Source organism: Pyrus communis, chromosome 12, assembly GCF_041283825.1.
Source record: "Pyrus communis isolate YQ-2024b chromosome 12, ASM4128382v1, whole genome shotgun sequence".
Lineage (NCBI taxonomy): Eukaryota > Viridiplantae > Streptophyta > Magnoliopsida > Rosales > Rosaceae > Pyrus > Pyrus communis.
In genome coordinates, this window is record NC_142576.1 from 16,514,457 (window position 1) to 16,535,691 (window position 21,235).

Genomic DNA, 21,235 nt, shown 5'->3' on the forward strand with positions numbered 1-21,235 from the left:
AGAGAGCAACCTACATTTCTCCCGGTGAAGAGAACTAAGCAGGCAACAATATTCACGGTACTCAGCAAGGGAACTCAACCCATACTTACTTTTTCCTCATTTTTTTCTTTCAGACCAGTAGACAGAAGGCCTGCATACCCATCATTTCAGCAGCCCATGAGGCCCTCGACCTCCTCATCTCTCTCAATCGCCGGCCTAGCCCATCTCAGGTCCAAGAGCCCAAAGGACATGAGCCATGCGACTTGCTTATCACTGCTCTTCAGCGCCCCAATCCGCGACCACAGCCGCACAAACTGCCATTTGCTCTAGCCAAGCCGAGCAGCCTAAAGCAGTGATCTCTGCCACAACACCTCCTCGACCCATGCCGAGCCAACTCCTGGCCCCTGCCAACCGACGTGCCGCACCACCACAACAGCTGCCCCACGACAGCACTATCCAAGAAGAAGACAAGAAGAAATTAAATTTTTATTACATTGGTGCGGCACAGAGGAGACAAAGAAAGCAACGAAAGACGGTCATTTGCACGGGCATGATGTAAAAGATTGCTAGAGGAGGGGGAACAAATATCCTCTAAGCTCTCTTTCTCTCTCTTGTGGGGTAGAATAAATCACTCACCAAAGTTGATTTAATAACCCACTTAAAGTGGACTTAAATAGGCTTTGAGAGAAATTTATTTCCCTTTCCTAGAAGGATCTAATTTCATATTAAAGAGGGAATCTACATCAAAACAGGAAGCAATCCTAAGTTTCCTAGAGCAAGAAGATCTCTACACCTGCTGCCCTTTCCTACGAGCAGCCCAGCAGGTGTGGGGGCATTTGTGGAGCCAAAAATAATCATAAGGCGACACATGGATTTTTGGTAAAAGGGACAAAGTCACCCCTAAGACACACCGGTTGTCCTACGCGATTGCAGTGGACAATCACCCAAGAGTGTCCAAAATAGGTAACAAATTCCAAATTATCTCATCCATCCTCATCTTAGGTAATTACTTCATAACCTACAAATTATTTCATATAAATGGAGATTAATTGGCTAATAAATGGATTAATTCCTAATTAATCCATTAATCACCAATTTAATCACCCATTTTCACACAAAAAACCTCTAAGGGCCGAGCATCTCCATTCCCTATATATATGACCCTATTTTCTCTAAAAAGCTAGTTCCAACACTCTTGCAAAACTCCAAAAACTCTCTAAACACTTTTCTCTCTAAATTCTAACTTTGGCATCGGAGGTTCTTCGGCCAAAGCCCCCCCCCCCCAATTCATCGTGGACACGTGAGGCTTTTGGCCTTGACCCTGAGGTGTTAATTGTTTTGTAGGTGCAATTTTGTCCAAGAAAAAGAGGCGGAAATTTGCATCCACAAGCGCAATATGTGTATGATTTATTAGTCTTAGGCTTGAATCAAAGTGGAAAAAGTCTTTAACCATGTTCGTGATAGATTTTCCTACAAGACCCCAATGCTTTTGGTAGAACACCGCATGAATACCATCTGGTCCAGGAACTTTAAGGGCTCCAATGCTATTTATAGCTGCAAACACCTCATTGTCCAGGATAGGAGCGTTTAAGGCATTATGATCCTCAGTTATGCAGGAGTCGATGATGTTCACAAAGTCATCTATGTCTGAGTGAGAATGAGCATTGGAAGTAGTGAACCTACGTTTCAAGTCTTTGACAAAAACATTTTTCAAACCATCACCTTTTTCTCACCAATTACCATGTTGATCTCTAATTCTAGTAATCTCATTCCTTTTTTTTTTATCCTAATGTTAGTCACAGTTTAGAAATACTTAGTAATTTTATTACCTAGTTGGACCCAATTGACTCTGGTTTTCTGAGCCTAGAAAGTTTCCTCATTCCTAAGAACTTGGTAGAGCTGCCTTGTAATGCTCCCTTCCTTATTCACCAAGACCCTCGAGTTGGGCATATACATACTCTCTTGTTGAACCTTATCTAAATCACTCAAGAGGGCTTTTTAATTCTCAAAAATCCCAAAAGTGTCCTTATTCCACTTTTGAATAAGAATCTTGAACCTGCCTAAATAACCCTTCACTTTGTCACTTGAGTTGTCAGGCATGTCACCATTCCAGACTTGCCTAACAACATTCAAAAAATCAGGATGAGATAACCACATAGCTTCAAATTTAAAATTATTTCTGCCAACTGCATTAATATTATCCAGGGTATTAGTATCCAATAAAATTGGACTATGATTTGAACCAAATATCAGGTAATTATCTTCCCTCCTTTCAAAACTAAAGAAAAATTACAATTTTTAATTTCTCTTTGCGCCCTAGGTCTTTAGTTCGATTTTCTCTCCTCTTATATCGTTTAGATCAAAATAATTTAGACAAATATTTTTTGAGAATTTTTACCGGCACTCCAAAATTCTGATTGTGCACTCTAAACTTTTTTTGTAGTTAGAAAGAAAAATACTCATTTGAGGATTACACAGTTCAATTTATGAAGTAAAAATATTAAAAAATGATTTATAATGGTTGTTGCCTCAATTGTTGTCTTCCTCAAATTCAAAGGAAACAAACTTGAAATAACAAGACAACACTGTTAACGCTAGGCACTTTTAGGCCTAAATAGTAGTGTCGGCCAAGAGAGGAACCCCGGAAAGCCCAAGAGAGATCGAGAAGCCCAAGGTCCAAGGGGCTAAGAAGATGGTATATCCAAGCTCAACAGCCAACCATCCATAAACCTAGCCCGACCAGGGGGCGCAAGAAGGCTCACGACTGCCATGATCACGTGGGTAAATGACAACTTTATGACACAAGTAGTGTCATAGAACAAGACATAAAGGTAGTCGGAACGATGCTCGAGAAGGTGAGGTTGGATAATCGAGGTCGAGTGGGGTGCTTGGGTCATATTATTCTAACATGATGAGCTATTCGAGCTGAGCATCCGTCACTTCATCGCTGAATGTCGAGATTGAAAAGTGAAAAGATGTCATTGGTGCATTAAATGCCAAGTGGGGTAACTTAAGGCTTAGGAGTTCATTAAGGGCCTATATAAAGGGGTAGTGCACACCTTCCGGATAGGGGTTAGACGACTAGAAATAGAAAGCATATTCTTGTATTGGAGCACTATTTTAGTTTTGATATCAATATCAATCCAAGTACCACAGTGAAAGTTGCCTAATTTTGAGAAGTAAACCACTTACATCTCTGAGTTCAATCCATTTAACTTTGTACCCAAAGCCCTCCAAAGGTTTATTATTTTAATTTGTTAACGTGCAAATTTTTTAGCCTTCCAAACACGGCTTGAAAACCCAAGGCAACAATCAATTCGTTAATTAAGGCTTGCTTAATTTATTTTTTTTTATGTCATTTCGTGCGATTGTCGGGCCTATTTTCCCTCACCAATATTGTTGGTATATAAAAACTCTTTAAACATATATTTCTTACTAAAATAATAATGATAATCTCAAGGTAACTATTTTATGTTTTGTTCTATGTAAATATGCATCTTACCTCCATTTCAAAGAAAACAAATTTTAAAAACAACAAGATAGCACGACTGCTTCCCCGGTGGTGATTAGGGCAGGTAAACAAACAAATTTTAGAATGGCATGGGGTGGATTATCTTGGTGGTTAAGGCCATTTTGTTCAACCCAATGCGTCTCAAGTTCAAGCTCTCCCCTCTCATTAGTGTAAATTAGTGTCGGTTATCACTTCTAATAAGACCTACTCCAACTCTTGGAGTAAAACTCAAATTTTAGATTATTAACCTACCCAAACTTGCTACAACACTTGAGCCAAATATGAGTTTGAACCCAAAACTCATTTTCGGGGCAAATTTAGCCCAAAAATTCTCCTTGGGTTAGTGGGCTAGGCCACCATATACGTTTACTTTCTTTTAGTTTTATATTTATAAATTCATTAAATCTAATGACTAAGATCTATTATAATCAAAACCAACTGTAAAAAATCAAATCCAACTGTAAAAAAAGATCTAATGGTCCAAATTTAAATCCAATGACTAAAATAATTAAAAAAAATCTATCTTGTGTTTCATATTTGTTCATAGTGTTCCATGAGTTTCATGTGTCAGTTTAGTAATTTTTTAACATCTATCAAAATCTAAATATTTTTAGGTTAAAATGTTCATAAAATTAAATTAGTATAGTCTACATATTTTTTTTAAGAGTTAGTTTAAGAAAAAAATTATCCTAAATTCATTGTTTAATAATAATCTCGGCCAAAAATTTAACTTGGAATAGTTAGAGCAGAAAAACTGTTTCGGCATTAAAACCTAAGTTTTTTGGGTTAAAAATTTGAGGTTTTAACTCCAAGGGTTGGAGATGGTCTAAATAAAATAAAACTAATATAAAAAGACAAAGTAACATGACTAGAAAATTAATTAAACTAATTATCTATTTATATATTAAGGGGATGGAAGAGGATTCGAACTTAGGATGCAGTGAATTCTTCGAGAACCCAATGCAACAACCGCTATCATGTTAAGACGAAGAATTTCAACCCATACTCATTTAGGCTCAACTTGAGTGCTTGATTTTTTTTGTCATTTTGTGCGATTATTGGGTCTAATTTCTTCTTACCAATGTCGTTTGTATATAAAAGAAATCTTTAAAATAATAATAATTTCTCAATGCAACTATTTTATGTTTTGTTCTATGTAGATATACATCTTACCTCCATTTCGAAGAAAACAAATTTCAAAAACAACAAAGATAACACAACTTCTTCCCAGGTGGTGATTAGGGCAAGTAAGCAAATTTTAGATTGGCCAGTAGTGGATTGTCCTTATGGTTAGGGTCATTCTATTCAACTCAATGCGTCTAAAGTTTAAACCCTCCTCTGTCTATTAGCATCGAACTAATGTACATTATCGCTGGTAATAAAGAAAAGAAAGCAGATTTTAAAATGATAAGATAACGACTAGAAAATCAATTAAAATAAAAGCATAGAAAATTAATTAAACTAAGAGCATCTTCATTGGGCTCCCATTACCACCTTTGAGTCTCATTTAAAGACATAAAAGGAATTTTTGTCTCCCTAAAGGAATATTGGATCAAATGGGAGAGTTGTTTTAGTAGAATTCCTAAATTTAAGAAGAATTACGCCATTAGCATTTGGAGTTTATGTCGGTGAGTCCTTTTGCACCCGCACGTCATTAGCATTTGGAGTTCATGCTGCACAGCAACACTCAAATTGGTGGCCCAATTTTCACACCCAAATTGTCATTGGGGTCCACCATTTCAGTCCTATACAGTTCTTCCTATATATGAGTACATACATCAAGCATTCGATGAGTTTCCATACTTTAGGAACTCACTTTCCGATCCATTACAGATTTATTTTGTTCCCTATATTTATTTTATAATCAATTTATACGGTGGTTGTTCCTATTTAGAGACTCCACTGAAGATGCTCTAATTATATGTTTAAAAGTCGTCATAATACATCAAGGAGAATGAGAAGAGTTCGAACTGATAACACAGTGAACTAAAGAAGACGACCCTAACCACCAGCAAGTCATCATAATTCTTTTTCAAATACTCAAAACTTAATGGATTCTTCGAGAACCCAGTGCAACCACCCTTATCATGTTAAAACCCAATGTTTGAGATGAATAATATCCTGATTCGCCGCGACTCCAGGGGGAAGTTTGCTGCAACACACTAACTAGTCAAAATTTGGGGTGAATTGATAGAAGCTAAATCATCATCTGTTGATCCAGACTCCATCTTTGTTACCCAACTCACGAATAAGACATTTCCCCAACATCAAGAGTACCACGAGGCGAAAACAAACGTTTAGCTCCCGAATCAAATGGTGTGTCAAGGTAGAGCCAATGGTCCCAAGAAATGCATCCATGAAAGTTCGAACTCAAGTTGAAAATTCCGAACTTTTGCTTGCTTTCCAGTACATTTGAATTAATTTGTGGTGAAAATAATACCTAAAAATAGCATTTTTCAAAAATTGTCACCTTGTTTAGAACACAAAACTCAGGATTGAAGAAGGATAGGATTAGAGCTCTCCAATCCTCTCCAATCTATTCCAATCCTCTTTGAAAATCCTCTCCAACCCTTCCAATCACGTGTGCCAAACACGCCATTAGGGTATACAAAGTTTTATATTGACTTCAGTTTCCTTGAATGAAGATTCTAAGAAAGCCTCATCTCTTAACTTTTCCCCACCGCTGGCGGTATTTCCAGGACATATTAGTACAAAAGAAATATACAGAACAGGTTGACCTGAACAACCTGAAGTCAGTTCTTTACAAATTGCCTACCCGGCGGCCAAGACAAGTTAAATAGATGGAGACGGGAGAGGAAAATCACGACAAAACCAACAGTCCTAGTGACTGCAGAGCTGAAGAATCACAGAAACATCCATGATGTGGTGATTCTGTCACCGCTGTGTACCTATGACATGTGTGCATTTCTGAAAGAAGCAAAACTTTTGGTCAGGCGGATTAATATTTTTCTGCCGGAGGTAGGCTGGTAGCTCAAAGTTTTCAATCAACTTGGGGCACCACGCATTTTTCTTTCATTTTATGCCGTGAAAGAACTTATCACAAACAGGAATGACAGACTCGATGCACAACTATTGCATCATTCTTAGGCCATTACAGATTGTACACGAGTAATTACCTTGAAGAAAGTGTGTGAGAACTATTTATTGCCCCCCGAGGAGCACTTAAGCGCCGTGTCCGCTGATCATGCTCCTTGGTGACACGCATTGCAGAGACTTCTTTCTCCTTTGCAGCTACTTCTCTCCGCATCTTTTTGCCCTCAACCTCCATTGCTTTGCTAAGTGTATCCACCTTCTTTGCCAACATCTACTTGATTTCACAACAAAAACAAATTAAAAAATACGAAACTGGGAAGTGGTTGCAAAATTAACGAGATATACCTACTATCTAACCTCAATCGCATCATCCTTGTCTTTGAGGGTTTGATCTTTCTCGTGGCAAGCTTTCCTCAAAGATACAACCTCTTTCTGTAACATATCATACAGTACTCCAGAAACATAATCTTCATGTTCTCTCCTGGACTGTTCACCCAAAGTTCCATTTGAGCTCTCCTCATGTCTACCAATTACCTCATTCATCTCAGTCTGATCATTGGCACTGTTAGGCATGATATCTTTCCCAGTTGCATCTTCAAATGATCTAGTTGAAACCTTGGCTTCTTTTAATATTGCAGTGGCACTGTTGGAACGGTTGAAACCAGATTGTAAGTTTGATTTTGTCCTGTATAGATAGCCATTAGAGGACAATTGAGAAACAATATCAGATCCACCAATTGACTGGCGCCTTGAAGGCCCATTGCTTAAGATTCTTCCATCTGAAGCAGCGCGTGCTTTACCATTAGATGCTTTAAACTTATCCTCCAAAACCTTAAATCTTAATTGGTATTTTTCCTAAGAAATCAATAAAAAAATCAACTATTATGAAGAGGAATAAGCACATAACAAATGAGAGTAAAAGAAATTGTAAGCACAGACCAAACTCAAACAGTTAGCATACCTTCAATTGTGCTTCTGCCTTTGCAGTACGCTGAGCTACAGCCAGCTTGTCTCTAAGTTGCTGCATTTCTCCCTACAAAAAAAATGGGTCAAATATTTTAGACCTCAACTGAAACTTTTCATTAATTGTTTTCACCTTTTCCCCCATCTTTTGAAGGAAAATAAACCATCTTTGTATACCAGCATGCACACACGAACATATATTGTCCAGAATCCAGATTTATACGCAAGTGGACAAGAAGTCCACATCGAAAACAAAAACAAACCACCAAGACAACAGGAAAGTCCCCCTAAAAAAAACAGTTATAGAGCTCCATAAAACCAACTGAAAACGGGCTTTCCAATCCAACCAAAGGACTGAAAATTTAAAATCTGAAGAAACCGAAGCCCAAACTATACATCCCCAAAAAGTCTTGGCTTTTTTCTCCTTTCCTGGTAATTTATGCTTCTCTATCACCATGCATTTGGCAAAAGGTCAACAATAATCATTGCAGTTCATCTATGGTATGAGATGATAATTCTATATATTAATCCTCTTGGGTTAACAATATACATTAAAGGACTTGCATGCAAAGATGATGTGGTACATATTGAAGTCATAACATGCCTGAAAAAATTTCCTTTCTTCAAGCCATTGCTTTACGGGCATCACTTTGTCACTGGAGTCTTTCCACTCATTCGCAACAACAGTGGCAACCCGATTTGCGGAGACCTTTGCACGAGCCACCTCCCGCTCCAATAGTTTTTTCTCCTCCTACAAAAGCTTGAAGGTTAGAGGAAGTTTGCATTTGTGACAAAGACTCAGAACAACTACGAGGTGGTATGCAAGTACTGGATTTCCATGAAACAGTTATTACATTCATCTCCTGCACTTTCCGCTGGTAATCACGCACAGCATTGGCTGCAGCTCCACCAGCTAAAACAGCCTCCTCCAGTTCTCGAACAGTTTGCATTAGCTTCTCAACCTCAGCTACCTTTTGCCTCTGCATTTTGTCAAGTATTTTGTTCTCCTCCTGATAATGGACAATTCCATATTATGTAAAATGGTGTCTAATGCTAGTACACACCTCTGGTACAACCCTCTATCACACAAATTGCATGCAGTAGGAAAACTCTGAACAACATACAAACCTGGCATATTTCAATCTGTTTCATTAGCTCTTGGTTTTTGTTTTGCAGATCATCAACCAAAGATGCTTTTGCCAAGGCAATCTGAACAGTTCTCTCAGCTTCAAGCAGAGCAGCCTCCTTGGATTTAGTAAGCCGATCAAGAACTCTGTTGTCGTCCTGCAACTTGGCTACCTAAAAAAACAATACATCAAGAAGTAAAAGAAAATTTAACTCGTTATAATTATTATTTCATGTAAATAAATGAGTCAACAGATCCATTAACAATATAGAAACCAAACACATATTGAATAGTCTATACCTCACATGTACAAACCAAATATGGTAGCCAAAATCGACACTCAAAACTGACATAAAAACACTATATAAAATTTTTACAACGCTATCTGTCTTAAAAAGCAAAATTCAAGGGGTCACAGTATTGCAGAATGAAAGCATACCTCCTGCCTAGCAAGCTTAAGCTCTGCCTCCAGCGGAGCAATGATGGCTTCAATGGGTGGCATTTCATCATCTTTCTGTGCAGCGTGAACTCGTCGGAGTGTGGCTTCCGCTGCAAATTGCGCAGCCAAAGCTGCTTTTTTCTCATCATTTATTTTCTTAATCTCAAGATTCTGCAAATCATAGTGTACTGAGTATATCGCAAGCAGAAAAGATTTCAATGTTGGTAACAGAAGACATTACGATCAGGCAGCAAGGGAAACTACAATTATTACCTTGCTTTCCAAATGAGCTTCAGCTGCTTTAAGCTTTTCATCCACTTTGTCAAGTTCATCTGTCAACTGAAATTATTAACCAACAAAAAAATTCAGGACTCCATATATTGTTGACAGATAAAAGACTTTTTTTTTATTATTTTTTATTTTTTTTTTGAACACATCGATATTTTTACACTAGGGGGAGGGGGAGTTTGGCTAAACCACACGACAGATAAAACACATAGCATTGACAAATAAAATTGAAACTGGTTTTTAAGAATCTTGATAACCTTCACAGATTGAAAAGCCACTTTAAGATAAAGTTGCTGATTAAGTTTTGCTTTGTGGCTATGTTAGATTTTTATTAGTTTCATTCTTGTAACTCGATTCTGGCGGACATCTAGCTCACTGTTTGTTCTAGTCTGCATCTAAAAAAAAGGGATGATGGTCTGATGGTCTCCCATACCTACGTAATTGTTTCCGCATAGATTGAGTAAGTCCAAAATTACTGTTTCATCAAATAGAATATGTACAAACTACAAACGTTGTTAGTAAGAACATAGAAGAAGCAACTTACAACCGAGTTGGATGTCTGTAAAAATCTGTCTCATTCATATATTCTAGTATGTGTTAAGATTCCATTCTTTGGTTATGCAAATTGGTCTAAAAATAAAGAATCCGATCGCTAATGCCGAAGGAAGAAAAATGTGGTGAAATTACTGATAAGTGGAAGCACAAAACAAACAGAGTACCTCTTCAACCGCCTTTTCTTTAAGACGCTCTGAATTTCTCAAAGACTTGATTTCCGCCACAGCATCTCCCAACTCCCTCTCTTTATCTGTGCAATTCCATTTCCATTTTCCATTTTCCATTTCATCAGTTTTTGGTTTTGATACAGAATTCACTCAATTATTATATGCTACATGAAATGAAAATTAATCAAAAATAAGAAATGCATTTTTGGGAAAATAATTATTATAGCTCTAAAATTTGAATGATCCTTTCTCCTTAGCTAGCAAATGCGGCTTTGAAATTTAACCCGGAAAAAAACAGAGCGACATTTGGAAGAATTCTCTCAATTTTTTTCGAAAACTGAGACGAATTTTCAATTCGATGAGATAAAGATTATCATGTATTATTAAGCAGACAGAAAAATGGGAGTCCAAATTTTGCCGGAGAAAGAGTTTTTTTTTTTTTTTTCCGGAAAATTGAGAGAAGAGATGGATACCGCGGAGGTCATTTTCGAGGCGGTTGAGCTCAACTCGGACTGGATCGGAGCCGTGCATGAGGGTGATGATGTCATCGACATCGGAGCCGGAACGGGAGATTCCGGCGGAGGAATTGGTCTTCTTACGAGCCCTGAAGGAAGCGGAGGAGGTGAGTACCGGCGGCTTAGTCGGCGGGTGGTGTTCGCCGTTGCTAATGTGAGTAGCAGTGCTGGCCATTGAAACTGGGGGAGAAAAGATCTCGTGGTGCCGAGCTCACACGACGCCCCGTCCCCCAGCCCTAAATTACAGGAACAGAAAGCTGCAGCCTGGAGAGAGTATAATTTTCTATGTCATTTATTCCTCTATGGGATGACGCCTTGCAGTGTCAGTCAGTGAGAGTAGAGAGAGAGACAGAGGAGAGAGAGAGGATTAATTTTAAATAGATTTGCGATTAAGGATGAAAGATGGGGTTTAGGCGGGGTTTAGAGGCGAGACTAGAACAAGAGAGAGACAGAGATAAGCGTGGACATACAAACCACAAAACCGTATAAAAAATAATAAAAAAATCGAAAAGAATCGTATTGATTGGAAAAGTCAACTTTCAGTCAAAAATCGGGTCGAACTGTTCAAACCAGTTCTGGTTCCAGTTTCAAATGAACAAGAACCGGCCAGAATTGAACCGTTTTATTAATAATAAATTAATTAATTATATATACACACATGTCATGGCATAACAGGTTGCAAAATTAGTTTCACCAAGTTGCACAGGATCTCATCCCAATTAGGGCTCACTCACCTCAGATTATTTTGGAGTATCTCTCTCTTTAAATTTGCATATAAATAATTTAGTAATTAAATGTACTAATTTGTGTCTTTGATAGATCTAATGCTTGTAATTTGTAATTCAAAAACACCTAAATGGTCATTGGTGTTAGATTTGCTGCTATTTTGTTTAGTGATTTTTATCTTGTTATGCAATTTTTCAACATGGGTATCTGAGATATTTTTGTGTGGGTTACTTGATGCAGTCAGTTCATTTGGAGGCTTCCCTGTACCGAGTCTTGTGACTTCTCAACTGATCTTTCTTCATTTGTTATGTGAGTGTTATTTTTTTGTTTTATTGTTAGAATTTGCTCTAAGTTTTGTATTCAGGTTTTATACGGCTTTGCTTATGTGGATTTCAAATAACTTAGTATTCACAATCGTAAATCGGCAAGAACTGAATCGGAACCGGTATAGATTGAACCGTACGGTTCTAGTACTAAATTAAAGCAAAACCGTACTAAACCGAACCGTTGATATTTTAAGGTTCTAGTTCCGATTCTGATTTAGGGGTGGAACCACACCGTGCTCACCCCTAGAGAGAGAGAGAGAGAGAGAGAGAGAGAGAGAGAGAGAGAGAGAGAGAGAGAGAGAGAGAGAGAGAGAGAGAGAGAGAGAGAGAGAGAGAGAGATAGTGTGTGGCGTTGGATAGGCTTGTAAATTGAGAAAGAGAGATAGTGTGTGGCGTTTGATAGGCTTGTAAATTGCATCTGCATTTGGTTGGAATTTATCCAGTGTTCTAAAAAACTGCCTAGGCGCTGGGTGGTGGTGACCTGAGGCATTTTCTTGCAAATCGGTTGGAAAAATCAGTTAGGCTCTAGGCGGCTAGGCGGTTTTTTTTTTTTTTGAAACTAAAAAAATAAATAAATAAATAAATCCTATCTACATTACTATATTTCCTTATTTTCCTCGTATTTTGCATTTTATGTGGTTTTAAATTGTGAACTTATTGTACATGTGTCATCCTACAATACTCCTCACTATTGTTATATGGCATATATGTTTAATGTGTTTTTAAATTTTTGACTTGTTGGATACTCTTTTTGCATTTTATCATTATTTTATTATCTTATCCATAAATTTCATACAAGTATAATTTTTTGTAAGTGTCAATATGCACTTATTTACAAGATATACAAGAGATTTATCTAAATCCGCCTAGGTGCTAGGCGCCGGCCTGTTGTCCAACCAACGCCTAACATTTTTTAGAACCTTGAGTTTATCACATCACAATCATAGGCTAGACAAATATAGCTCCCTCTTAGCTTTTGTTTTTTGGGATCCAACTCCTCAATTGCATAATTGATTCAAATTCAACAGTTAAATTTCTAGGAAAAGGATCCTAGGGATCCTAGGGATTCCGCGATCATGACCATCCATTGTACATCGTGCGGTCAGAAATCATTTCAAAATTTAAAATTTAAAATTAAATATAAATAGTACCTAACGAAAACTGACCATACAATGTACGATGAATGGTCACGATCGCGGGATCCCTAGGAAAACGATTCAGCAAGGATCCTTTTCCAAATTTTGAAAACATCAAATGGTAGTTTAATTAAATTAACTAATCAATTTATAGTATAAACTTAAAACTAAGAAATTATTAAGGGGCTATATTTAGCCCCTTCGGTTAAAGATTAGGGAAATTTTATTTGAACTCATACAACATCTTTCTACACCCAACTTACTTTTTACACCCATATTACTTTTAATTAAGATATCAATATCTCTTTAAACCCAAATCTATTACTTAAACTATCCTCACAAACCCAATTCAATTTGTAAATTTAGCTATACACCCATTTATCTACAATGCAATCGCCAAAATCTCTACCTTCAATTTTGCAGAACCAATCAATGTAGCACTGTTTCATGCCCAATATCTGCACCCCAAATTATTTCAGAAATCAAACCCACAACAAAACTTCAAAAGGTCCTCCTTGAAAATTTTGAATTCTTACAACTTAATGTCATTCTAAGAGCTAGAAGATCTACGGTTCTATGGGTTTAAAATTTCTTTAAATTTTTAGTTCTTTAAAAATAGAGATTTCTGCTTTTTTTTTTTTAATTTTCTTTCTTTTTCTTTTTTTTTTAATTTTTCTATCAATTGCTTCAATGAATTTTTATTTGATCTTTTTCCTAAAGTTTCAAATTTCCAAATGGATTTTTGAAAACCTAACCCAACATAGACCAGTTGTAATGACCCGTCCCCAATTATTATGATTTTTATAATTTTAAAAAGTGAATTTACAAAAATGCCCTTCGAGACAAAGTGTTGACTTTTGTTGACTGCCATGTCGTGTCATGTAAAGTTCACTTTCTTGGTGTATTCCCGTAGTATTCGTCGCTAAAGACGCGTGGGCGTAAACGGATCGTGATTTGGAGTTATAACGAAGGAGATATTAATGTTTAAAGTCGGGGGCATTTTAGTAAATTAGTTATTTTTTGGAATGCTCTAGATTTTTGGAGCAAAATCTGGTGAAGCCACGTGTGTGGCCCAAATTAAAAGAAAGAAAGATGGTTAATGGAGATGAAGGATAAAGAAGAGAAATGAGGGAGAAACCGGACCAATGAAGAAGGGAGGAAATGAGGAGAACCAATGGGAAAAGAGGAAAGGAGGAAAATGGAGAAAAGGGGAAAAGGAGAGGAACCCGCTGGGTTCCCCATTGACCTGCGACCCAACCAGATTTTGCCATCTTTTTCAGCAGTTTTTGTCGGTGTTTCCGTCAAATTGTTGCCACCCACCACCTGAGCTTCCATGACCTCCCATCTTCCATTTCCAATCAAATTTCACTAGATTTAGCCTTGATTTCAGGAAAAATGGAACCCGTGGGTTTCGGAGGTGCACGGCGAAAATCCGATGATCATGAAGCTAACTCCATCAACCACCACTACCAATAGACTCCCCTCAATCCCAGGAGCAAGGCCTAAGCCTTAGAGGAGGTGTCAGAGTTTGTTTGGAGATGAATCAACAACTACCCAATTTTAAGGGTTTCCAGCGGGTTTGGATGAAATTGGGACATTTTCTAGCCAAATTGGCCTTAGTCACAAGTATGAAAGTTGCTCTATTCACTGAGATCTTTATTTCTGTGAAGTTTGAGAATTTTTAGAAATAGTTGAATTTTCCGGCAAGTCGGGGTGGCCGACCACCACCTGTAGTGACGCGTGCGATGGCGCATAGGCCGAGACATCCCCTAACCTTCCTAGGCTAAATGTGAATACCCTGATTCCATTGGTGAAGTCCGATTGGCAAATTTTCGTTGTTTGAACTTAGTTCCATTAAGGTCCGCCACTTGATTATTATAGCAATCGACGATCCGACCGTTGGATCGTCAACAAACTTTGATACGTTATAATACGTAATATTTGAGGATATTAGAAAATTACGGATCGGAAATCCAACATATGGATCTTCCTAAATATGATAGGTAAGTTATATGTTCTATTGATAAGAATTCTAACACATGATTTGATAATTGTTCTAGGCGCCAATCGTTCAAGACGTCTTGATGTTTGTGCTAGGGAGTTGTAGTGCAGACTCTAGGTGAGTGGGCTTTTGGTTTTCTATATATATGTATATATATGTTTTCCATTTTCCCAGAAATGGTTTTAAATGGATTTAAGTTTTTAAATGTCATGTCAATTGCATTACATTTAGTATATGCATTAGTATAGATATGCATATCATTACATGATGCTGCGGACGCCCAGGTAAGCTTCAGGTGAGTGCATATTGATGATAGTGATTGCAGTGTGTATGGTTATGTTTAGATGCATTTAGTGCTCATTATCTTGCACCCCCGTTTTAGTGCTCCGCCCGAGGCCAGGGCCTAGCCTTCACATGATCGTTCACCTCTTGCACCACACGCTCACCTTGGATCCAAGGCAGGTGCTAGCCTGTTGTATATACCATATTAGGTGGTTCCGATTCGTAGATGACTTGCGATATTTCGCACAGCCTTCACATAATAGTAGCACCTGAGCGTATCTATTTATACCCAGCCTGTCGTACAGACCATATTAGGTGGTTTCGACTCGTGTGCAGGAATTGGTTAATGAGTTATAGGTTCAGTTATATAGGTCACGTTAGGTGACTCCGGCTGGCATATCATTTTACATTGGTTTATTTCACCTGTCTTACTTATTTCATTGCTGACATACTGGACATGGCATATACTCGGTTTTCACTACTCTCGAGCATGATTTCTATATACGTATGTATTATTATTTTTTGGGAAATTATACAGGTTTTACAGTGAGGGGTTATAACGTTTTCAAAAGGTTTTTATCAAAACTTTATTTTCAGGCCCACTCACTCTTGTTTTTGCGCCCCTCCAGGTTTTAGCTGTTGAAAATTTATATCGACGAGGATTCTTAGCGAATCTCAGTATAGGCGGCTACCTCTGAGGGTATGATCCTTACCCACACTACTATACTTTACTTATGCTCTGATGTCGCCTATATAATGGGTTCATCCCCTCTCACAGCGCACTTTTGTCTTTAGGTACTTTTAGGTTTAAATTTATTCACATTTTCCACATCACTACACTTTATGGCTTCGTCACCTTCCGGGTGTTGGCTAGCACATCTTAATTCGAAGTCCTAGTGGACATTCCGGGTCGAGGTGTGTCACCAGTGATGTAGACAGATTTCCTGATTTGATTTTTTTCTTAAAGTTTTGTTTTTATTATAAGAGCTATTTGGGGTTTTAACTAAATGAATGTAGGATAAACAAGGATTGATGGTAGAGTTTAATTATAGGGTGTATGACACAGCCCAACCTAAAATGTCCACTAACACTCCGAATTGAGTTGTGTTGGCCGACACCTGGAAGGTGATGCGAGATTTATACACACACAAATTAAACCCTCTTTTTGACAATTGTAGTATAAGTATAAGTAGGGATCGTTCTGGACCGGGGATTATGAGGGATTGTTAATCACTTGGATTTGACTAAAAAACGTAAAAACACAATATAAAACACTATACTAGACTCAAAGAATTCAAAAATACTTTAAAACATAAACTAAACAGATTCTAAGCACTAAAGAACAAGAAAGTAAAGGGGGGGGTTTGATTTGACGAAATTAACTAAATTGCACAAATTGTAATTAAAGGCAAAACGTAAATATGAATGTGATGAAAATATGGATGATGGAATAGCCAAGGGGTTCTTCTCCACACATGTTACACTTGCATACAAGATTGATTCTCAGTTGGTCTTTCGATAAATTATGAAACTCAACACTGATAGGAGCATATTTAGGCGACTTACTTAGCTTGTTTTCATGCATTTATATTGTTAATTCATAGTTGTTTTTGGCGTTTAAGCCATTTTCGTGTGTTTTTAGGTTCATGTGGCTAAGGAAGCAAAAAGATGCATTTTGGAGCATTTTGGAGCAAAATTGGACTTGGAAGGGATAACTTATACTTGGAGCAAAAGGAATGGACGAAATTGAAGAGTTGATGTCACAAGGATTCCTACTTGAAGTAGCCACACACCTTCCACATTTCAGCCACATGCACTTGTTCCTCCATCATTGCACCAACAACAACATTGCACATGCACTCCCTTTAATTAATTAACCCACATGCACCCTTTATTCTTTCATCATTCCAGCCACTCCACATCCCTCACCAAGAAATCATTCAACACATGCATCCATAATCATTTCTCCACACCAAAACCGTGCACATGCATTCCCCTTGTGCAATTCCATCATTCCACACCTCAATGGCAGCCACCAACCAACCTAGCTGTCATGTTTCCCCTTTAATCATTCAAACATTCACCCACATGCATTTCTAACCCACATGCACCCTAGATTCTAATCAGCCATTCACATTTAATCATTCATTCCCATCAGATTTCTAGCATATTCACATGCATTCATCCTAGCTGTCATGTTTCCCCTTTCATCATTCCCTCACATTCTTTAAATCAGCCAACACATGCATGCACCTTTCTCCCATTAGATTTCCAATACTTGGCCAAACGCTGGATGATCCAGGAAAAAGGTGCCTCTGGAGGAAAGATGAAAACCTTTGACGATCACTTTGAATCCGACCTTCAGACTCTTGCAGTTCATCAAGCTTCCTCTTCATGCCCGTCGAATAGTTGTTGGCAAGCACGTGCAAACTTCTATTCTCATGCTTAAGCAGTTTGATCTCCTACTTAAGACTTTCCACCTCTGCCATCAATGATTCCACCTGACGGGAGCGGGCAAGCAGGCGTTGGCCCATGTTGGACACAGAACTCGCACACTGAACACTAAGTGCGAGGGACTCTTGAACGGCCAACTCATCAGACCGTCCTGACAGCAGCCTACTATCTTTTGGAGTGAGGAGGTTCCTAGCTACTATTGTAGCTGTTGTGGCGTCCTGCATCACGGAGTCTTCACCTGTGAGAGGACCGTTAGAAGATAAGAAAGAAGGGCGCCATACGTTACCTTGACGCGGCGCGCCCGTATCACTGCTGAGACTCAATTCTAAGCTAAGGTTCGATGGGTTTGCCATTTTTCAAAAGTGTTCAAAGAGATGGGGTGGATGAAGTTAATTCTCAAAGGGCCGGAGTCGATTTTCAAGAATGGAAATTCTTCAGAGTGTGTTTGTTGGCGGTGATCGATAGCTCTATAAAAAGCCAAGGCGACGCGTCCACCGATTCAAAGAGCCGGATTTTCCGGCGTAAGTTAGGCGACGCTCCCTCGGCTTTTCAGAAAACGCGTTCAACTTTGTCAAAAGATTTCTGACAAAGCTGAAAACACGTGAAGGCCATCATCGTAACTACACATCTTTAGCCGACAAGCGCAAAGTTCGGTGACGCTTTCTCTGCTTTTCAGAAGACGCGTGCAGCTTTGTCAAAAGGAGCCGCATCCGCACTACTACGTGTCGTTCAGAAAGCGAAGGGGCGCCTGCTCAGAAATCGAAGAGGCGTCTTCAAAGATCGAAGAGGCGCCACTATTTCAAAAAGCCGGATTTGCGGGATCGATGAGACGTTTGTCGACAAGGGTAAAAGAACAATACCACCACTTGATATTATCTCTATATATGTCGACCTTCATCTTTTATGGCAAGGCAGACCTGAAGAAAATGCCCAACCCTCCCTCAACTCTGAGGGCGCACTCCCAGCAAAGCCTTTCGAAATACTCAAATTCCTCTTCTTCCCCAAAGATGATACCAGATGCCTGGAGTACAGATGACCCAGAAGGAAACAGCACAACAAATACATGTGCTGATTCATTCACCGCTTCTTCAAAAGCAAAGGTATCTCATATCATCAAGGTCAAAAGCAAAAGTATCTCATATCATACTCTTTCCCTGTCTTTTTCTTTGTCCTTGTTCTTACTCGCATGGCAAAGTAAAAGAAGCAATCAGCCGGCACTTGGAGTCAGTCTTCCGATCTGGAGGCAACTGCCTGGAATCTATTCCTGATTGCTTACCTAGCGTTGCTCTCGAGTAGTCATCTTCAACGGTTGATACACTTCCAGAGAAGGGACCACTTCTGCAAAGGGGAGCGAGTAAGGCAAGTGAAAATGATACATTGAAGCATGTGGAGACAAACATAGGCTGAGTTATCCTCCAACCCTTTTCAATACGAATTGGAAAGATTGAACAAAGAAACAGACCAAAGGGGTAAGCTCAGACCTTCGGGGAAGACCAAAAGAATCATCCAGCCCAGTAGCACAAAGGAAAATCAACAACTGGAGGAGACCAAAAGAATCATGCAGCCCAGTTCAAGAGTATGCCTGTGGAATCACCAAGATCAATGCCTCAATGCAATCACCAAGGAGAAGAGGGAATTTACACTCCATAACCAGATTTGCGTCCCTAAACTCTTCTCTTTGTTAATTACATTCTGCCATGTTTAGTATGTTTAAATGCTTTTTGTGTGTTTACTTATGTTTTGTGTGAATCTATGCTTAAAACATTGAGGACAATGTTTGATTTAAGTGTGGGGGGGGGGGGGGTAACTAAAGTGTTTTGATGCAAATTCGTAGGGTTTTATCCACCATAACTTCTAATGTTGTTCCTTGCTGTTTTAAGGTGTTTTTAAGTTGTTTTAGAGTGTTTTAGTATGTTTTGTTTTTATAACTCCGAAAATCACATAAAAATTTGAAAAACTTGTTTTAAAAAGCCTAAAAAGAGTGTTTTGAGTCGTTTTTGTGTGTTTGTGTCTTAGGGTACCTTCCAACACAATGATAAGGATTTGGTTTGTAATTGCATGACTGTTAAAAAGAGTTATAAACATAGAGAAAAGTTTGATTTACTCTTGGTATATGCTTGGTTATGGTTATAATGTATGACTTCACATGCAATCATAAAAGAAAAAATTCGTTTTTGTAACATGCTTGAAGGAAGGAACTCAAACAAACGCTACAACCCTGTGAGACTCGAGCCATTACCTTCTTTGGAGAGTTATTTTCTGTGATTCTTTGTTTTCTAAAGTTGTTGCATGATCTCATTATTCCTTGCTTGGTTGCTACTTAGAATGCAATTGTATCATGATAGAACTAAATGCTAGAACTTATATCCGTTTCATTCAAAGCATGACATTGAATTGCATAACATATATCAAGATGAAGTTGTGTAGTTGCCACCATAACCAAATAGCCTTACTTCCCATATTTCGTATTTATTGTAAGTTTTAACCCCGTTGAGCCTCGTTTAGCCTTTATTCTTTGTTAACCCACATCACCCCTTACCTAGCCTAGAGTAGGACTTTCCTATACCCTTGTTCTTAAAGTATAGTGAGCATGACTTAAATGAATTCCTTTTGAGTTACATTATGCAAGAAAATGAGTGTCGGGGAGTAAAAGTTTGTTCTTACGTTTATATGTATGTTTTGAGATTCAAAAGAAAAAGAAGAAGAAAAGAAAAAAAAAAAAGGAGTGAAAATAAGTAAGAATGAACTCACGAGCGTTGATGGTTGAAGAAAGGGTCCAAAAAGTTGAATATGGCCCTAAGTTTTGTGTGACTTTCCCTTGGGTGTTCAAAGTTGACTTCTGTGTTCTTAAGGGAATTCTAAGTGCCTAATTCAATACTTTGCTCACTATTGCTTTAAGAATGTTTGTTTATCCTTCACCTTTCATTGTTAGCCAATACCCTAGCCCCGTTACAACCCTTTGACTTCTATCTTGAGTGTTATGTGTTTCAAAATGTGGAGTTTCGAATTGATATGAGCTTATGGTGTCACTGGTTCTCGCATCTAAGTAGTAGCATTCCATTCATGAGATCATATCTAAACATGCTTATTAACTCCAGAAATTGCTTCCTTTGAAATACATATATGTGAGTGTTCGTTTTTATGTTTACATCAATCTTCTCACATATAACTAGTTTAGGGTGTGTAGTCGGAAAATCTGAGTGAAAATTGAGTGCATATCTTGTAAGGAATTGAGCAAATTCTCTAAGGTATGTTACTACATTCAAAATATAGTTTTAAATGCTTAATTGTGAATTAGTATGTGGTGACTATGATTAAGTATGTACTTAAGTGTAAAGATAACCAAAATCTGTGGGAATAATGATTTTTAACATGTCATGTGCATTGGAAATCCCTGAGACGATTGTTGGAAGGTGTAGGTTGTGTTTTGTTCGTTTTGTTTTGTTTTTGGTTTCTTTTGTTTTGTTTTGCTCGAGGACTAGCAAAAGCTAAGTGTGGGGGAATTTGATAGGAGCATATTTAGGCGACTTACTTAGCTTGTTTTCATGCATTTATATTGTTAATTCATAGTTGTTTTTGGCGTTTAAGCCATTTTCGTGTGTTTTTAGGTTCATGTGGCTAAGGAAGCAAAAAGATGCATTTTGGAGCATTTTGGAGCAAAATTGGACTTGGAAGGGATAACTTATACTTGGAGCAAAAGGAATGGACGAAA

The 21,235-nt window shown here is 38.2% G+C and overlaps 1 protein-coding gene across 2 annotated transcripts; it reads right to left on the reverse strand.

The window, feature by feature from the left end:
• Nucleotides 1-6,040: 6,040 nt before the first annotated feature.
• On the reverse strand, nucleotides 6,041-11,036 carry LOC137745054 (microtubule-associated protein 70-2). Of its 2 annotated transcripts, XM_068484916.2 has the most exons (11): nucleotides 10,556-11,036; nucleotides 10,080-10,165; nucleotides 9,346-9,411; nucleotides 9,073-9,243; nucleotides 8,636-8,806; nucleotides 8,362-8,517; nucleotides 8,112-8,258; nucleotides 7,506-7,577; nucleotides 6,902-7,399; nucleotides 6,628-6,815; nucleotides 6,041-6,418 (listed from the first exon to the last, which is right to left on the reverse strand). In XM_068484916.2, the coding sequence occupies exons 1-11, from the start codon at nucleotides 10,770-10,772 to the stop codon at nucleotides 6,400-6,402; spliced, it is 1,791 nt and encodes a 596-aa protein (XP_068341017.2). In that variant the 5' UTR covers nucleotides 10,773-11,036; the 3' UTR covers nucleotides 6,041-6,399. The 2 variants fall into 2 exon arrangements, with proteins under 2 accessions (XP_068341017.2, XP_088537697.1); XM_088681571.1 differs by lacking the exon at nucleotides 6,041-6,418 and having other exon boundaries at nucleotides 6,679-6,818.
• Between the last annotated feature and the right edge of the window lie 10,199 nt (nucleotides 11,037-21,235).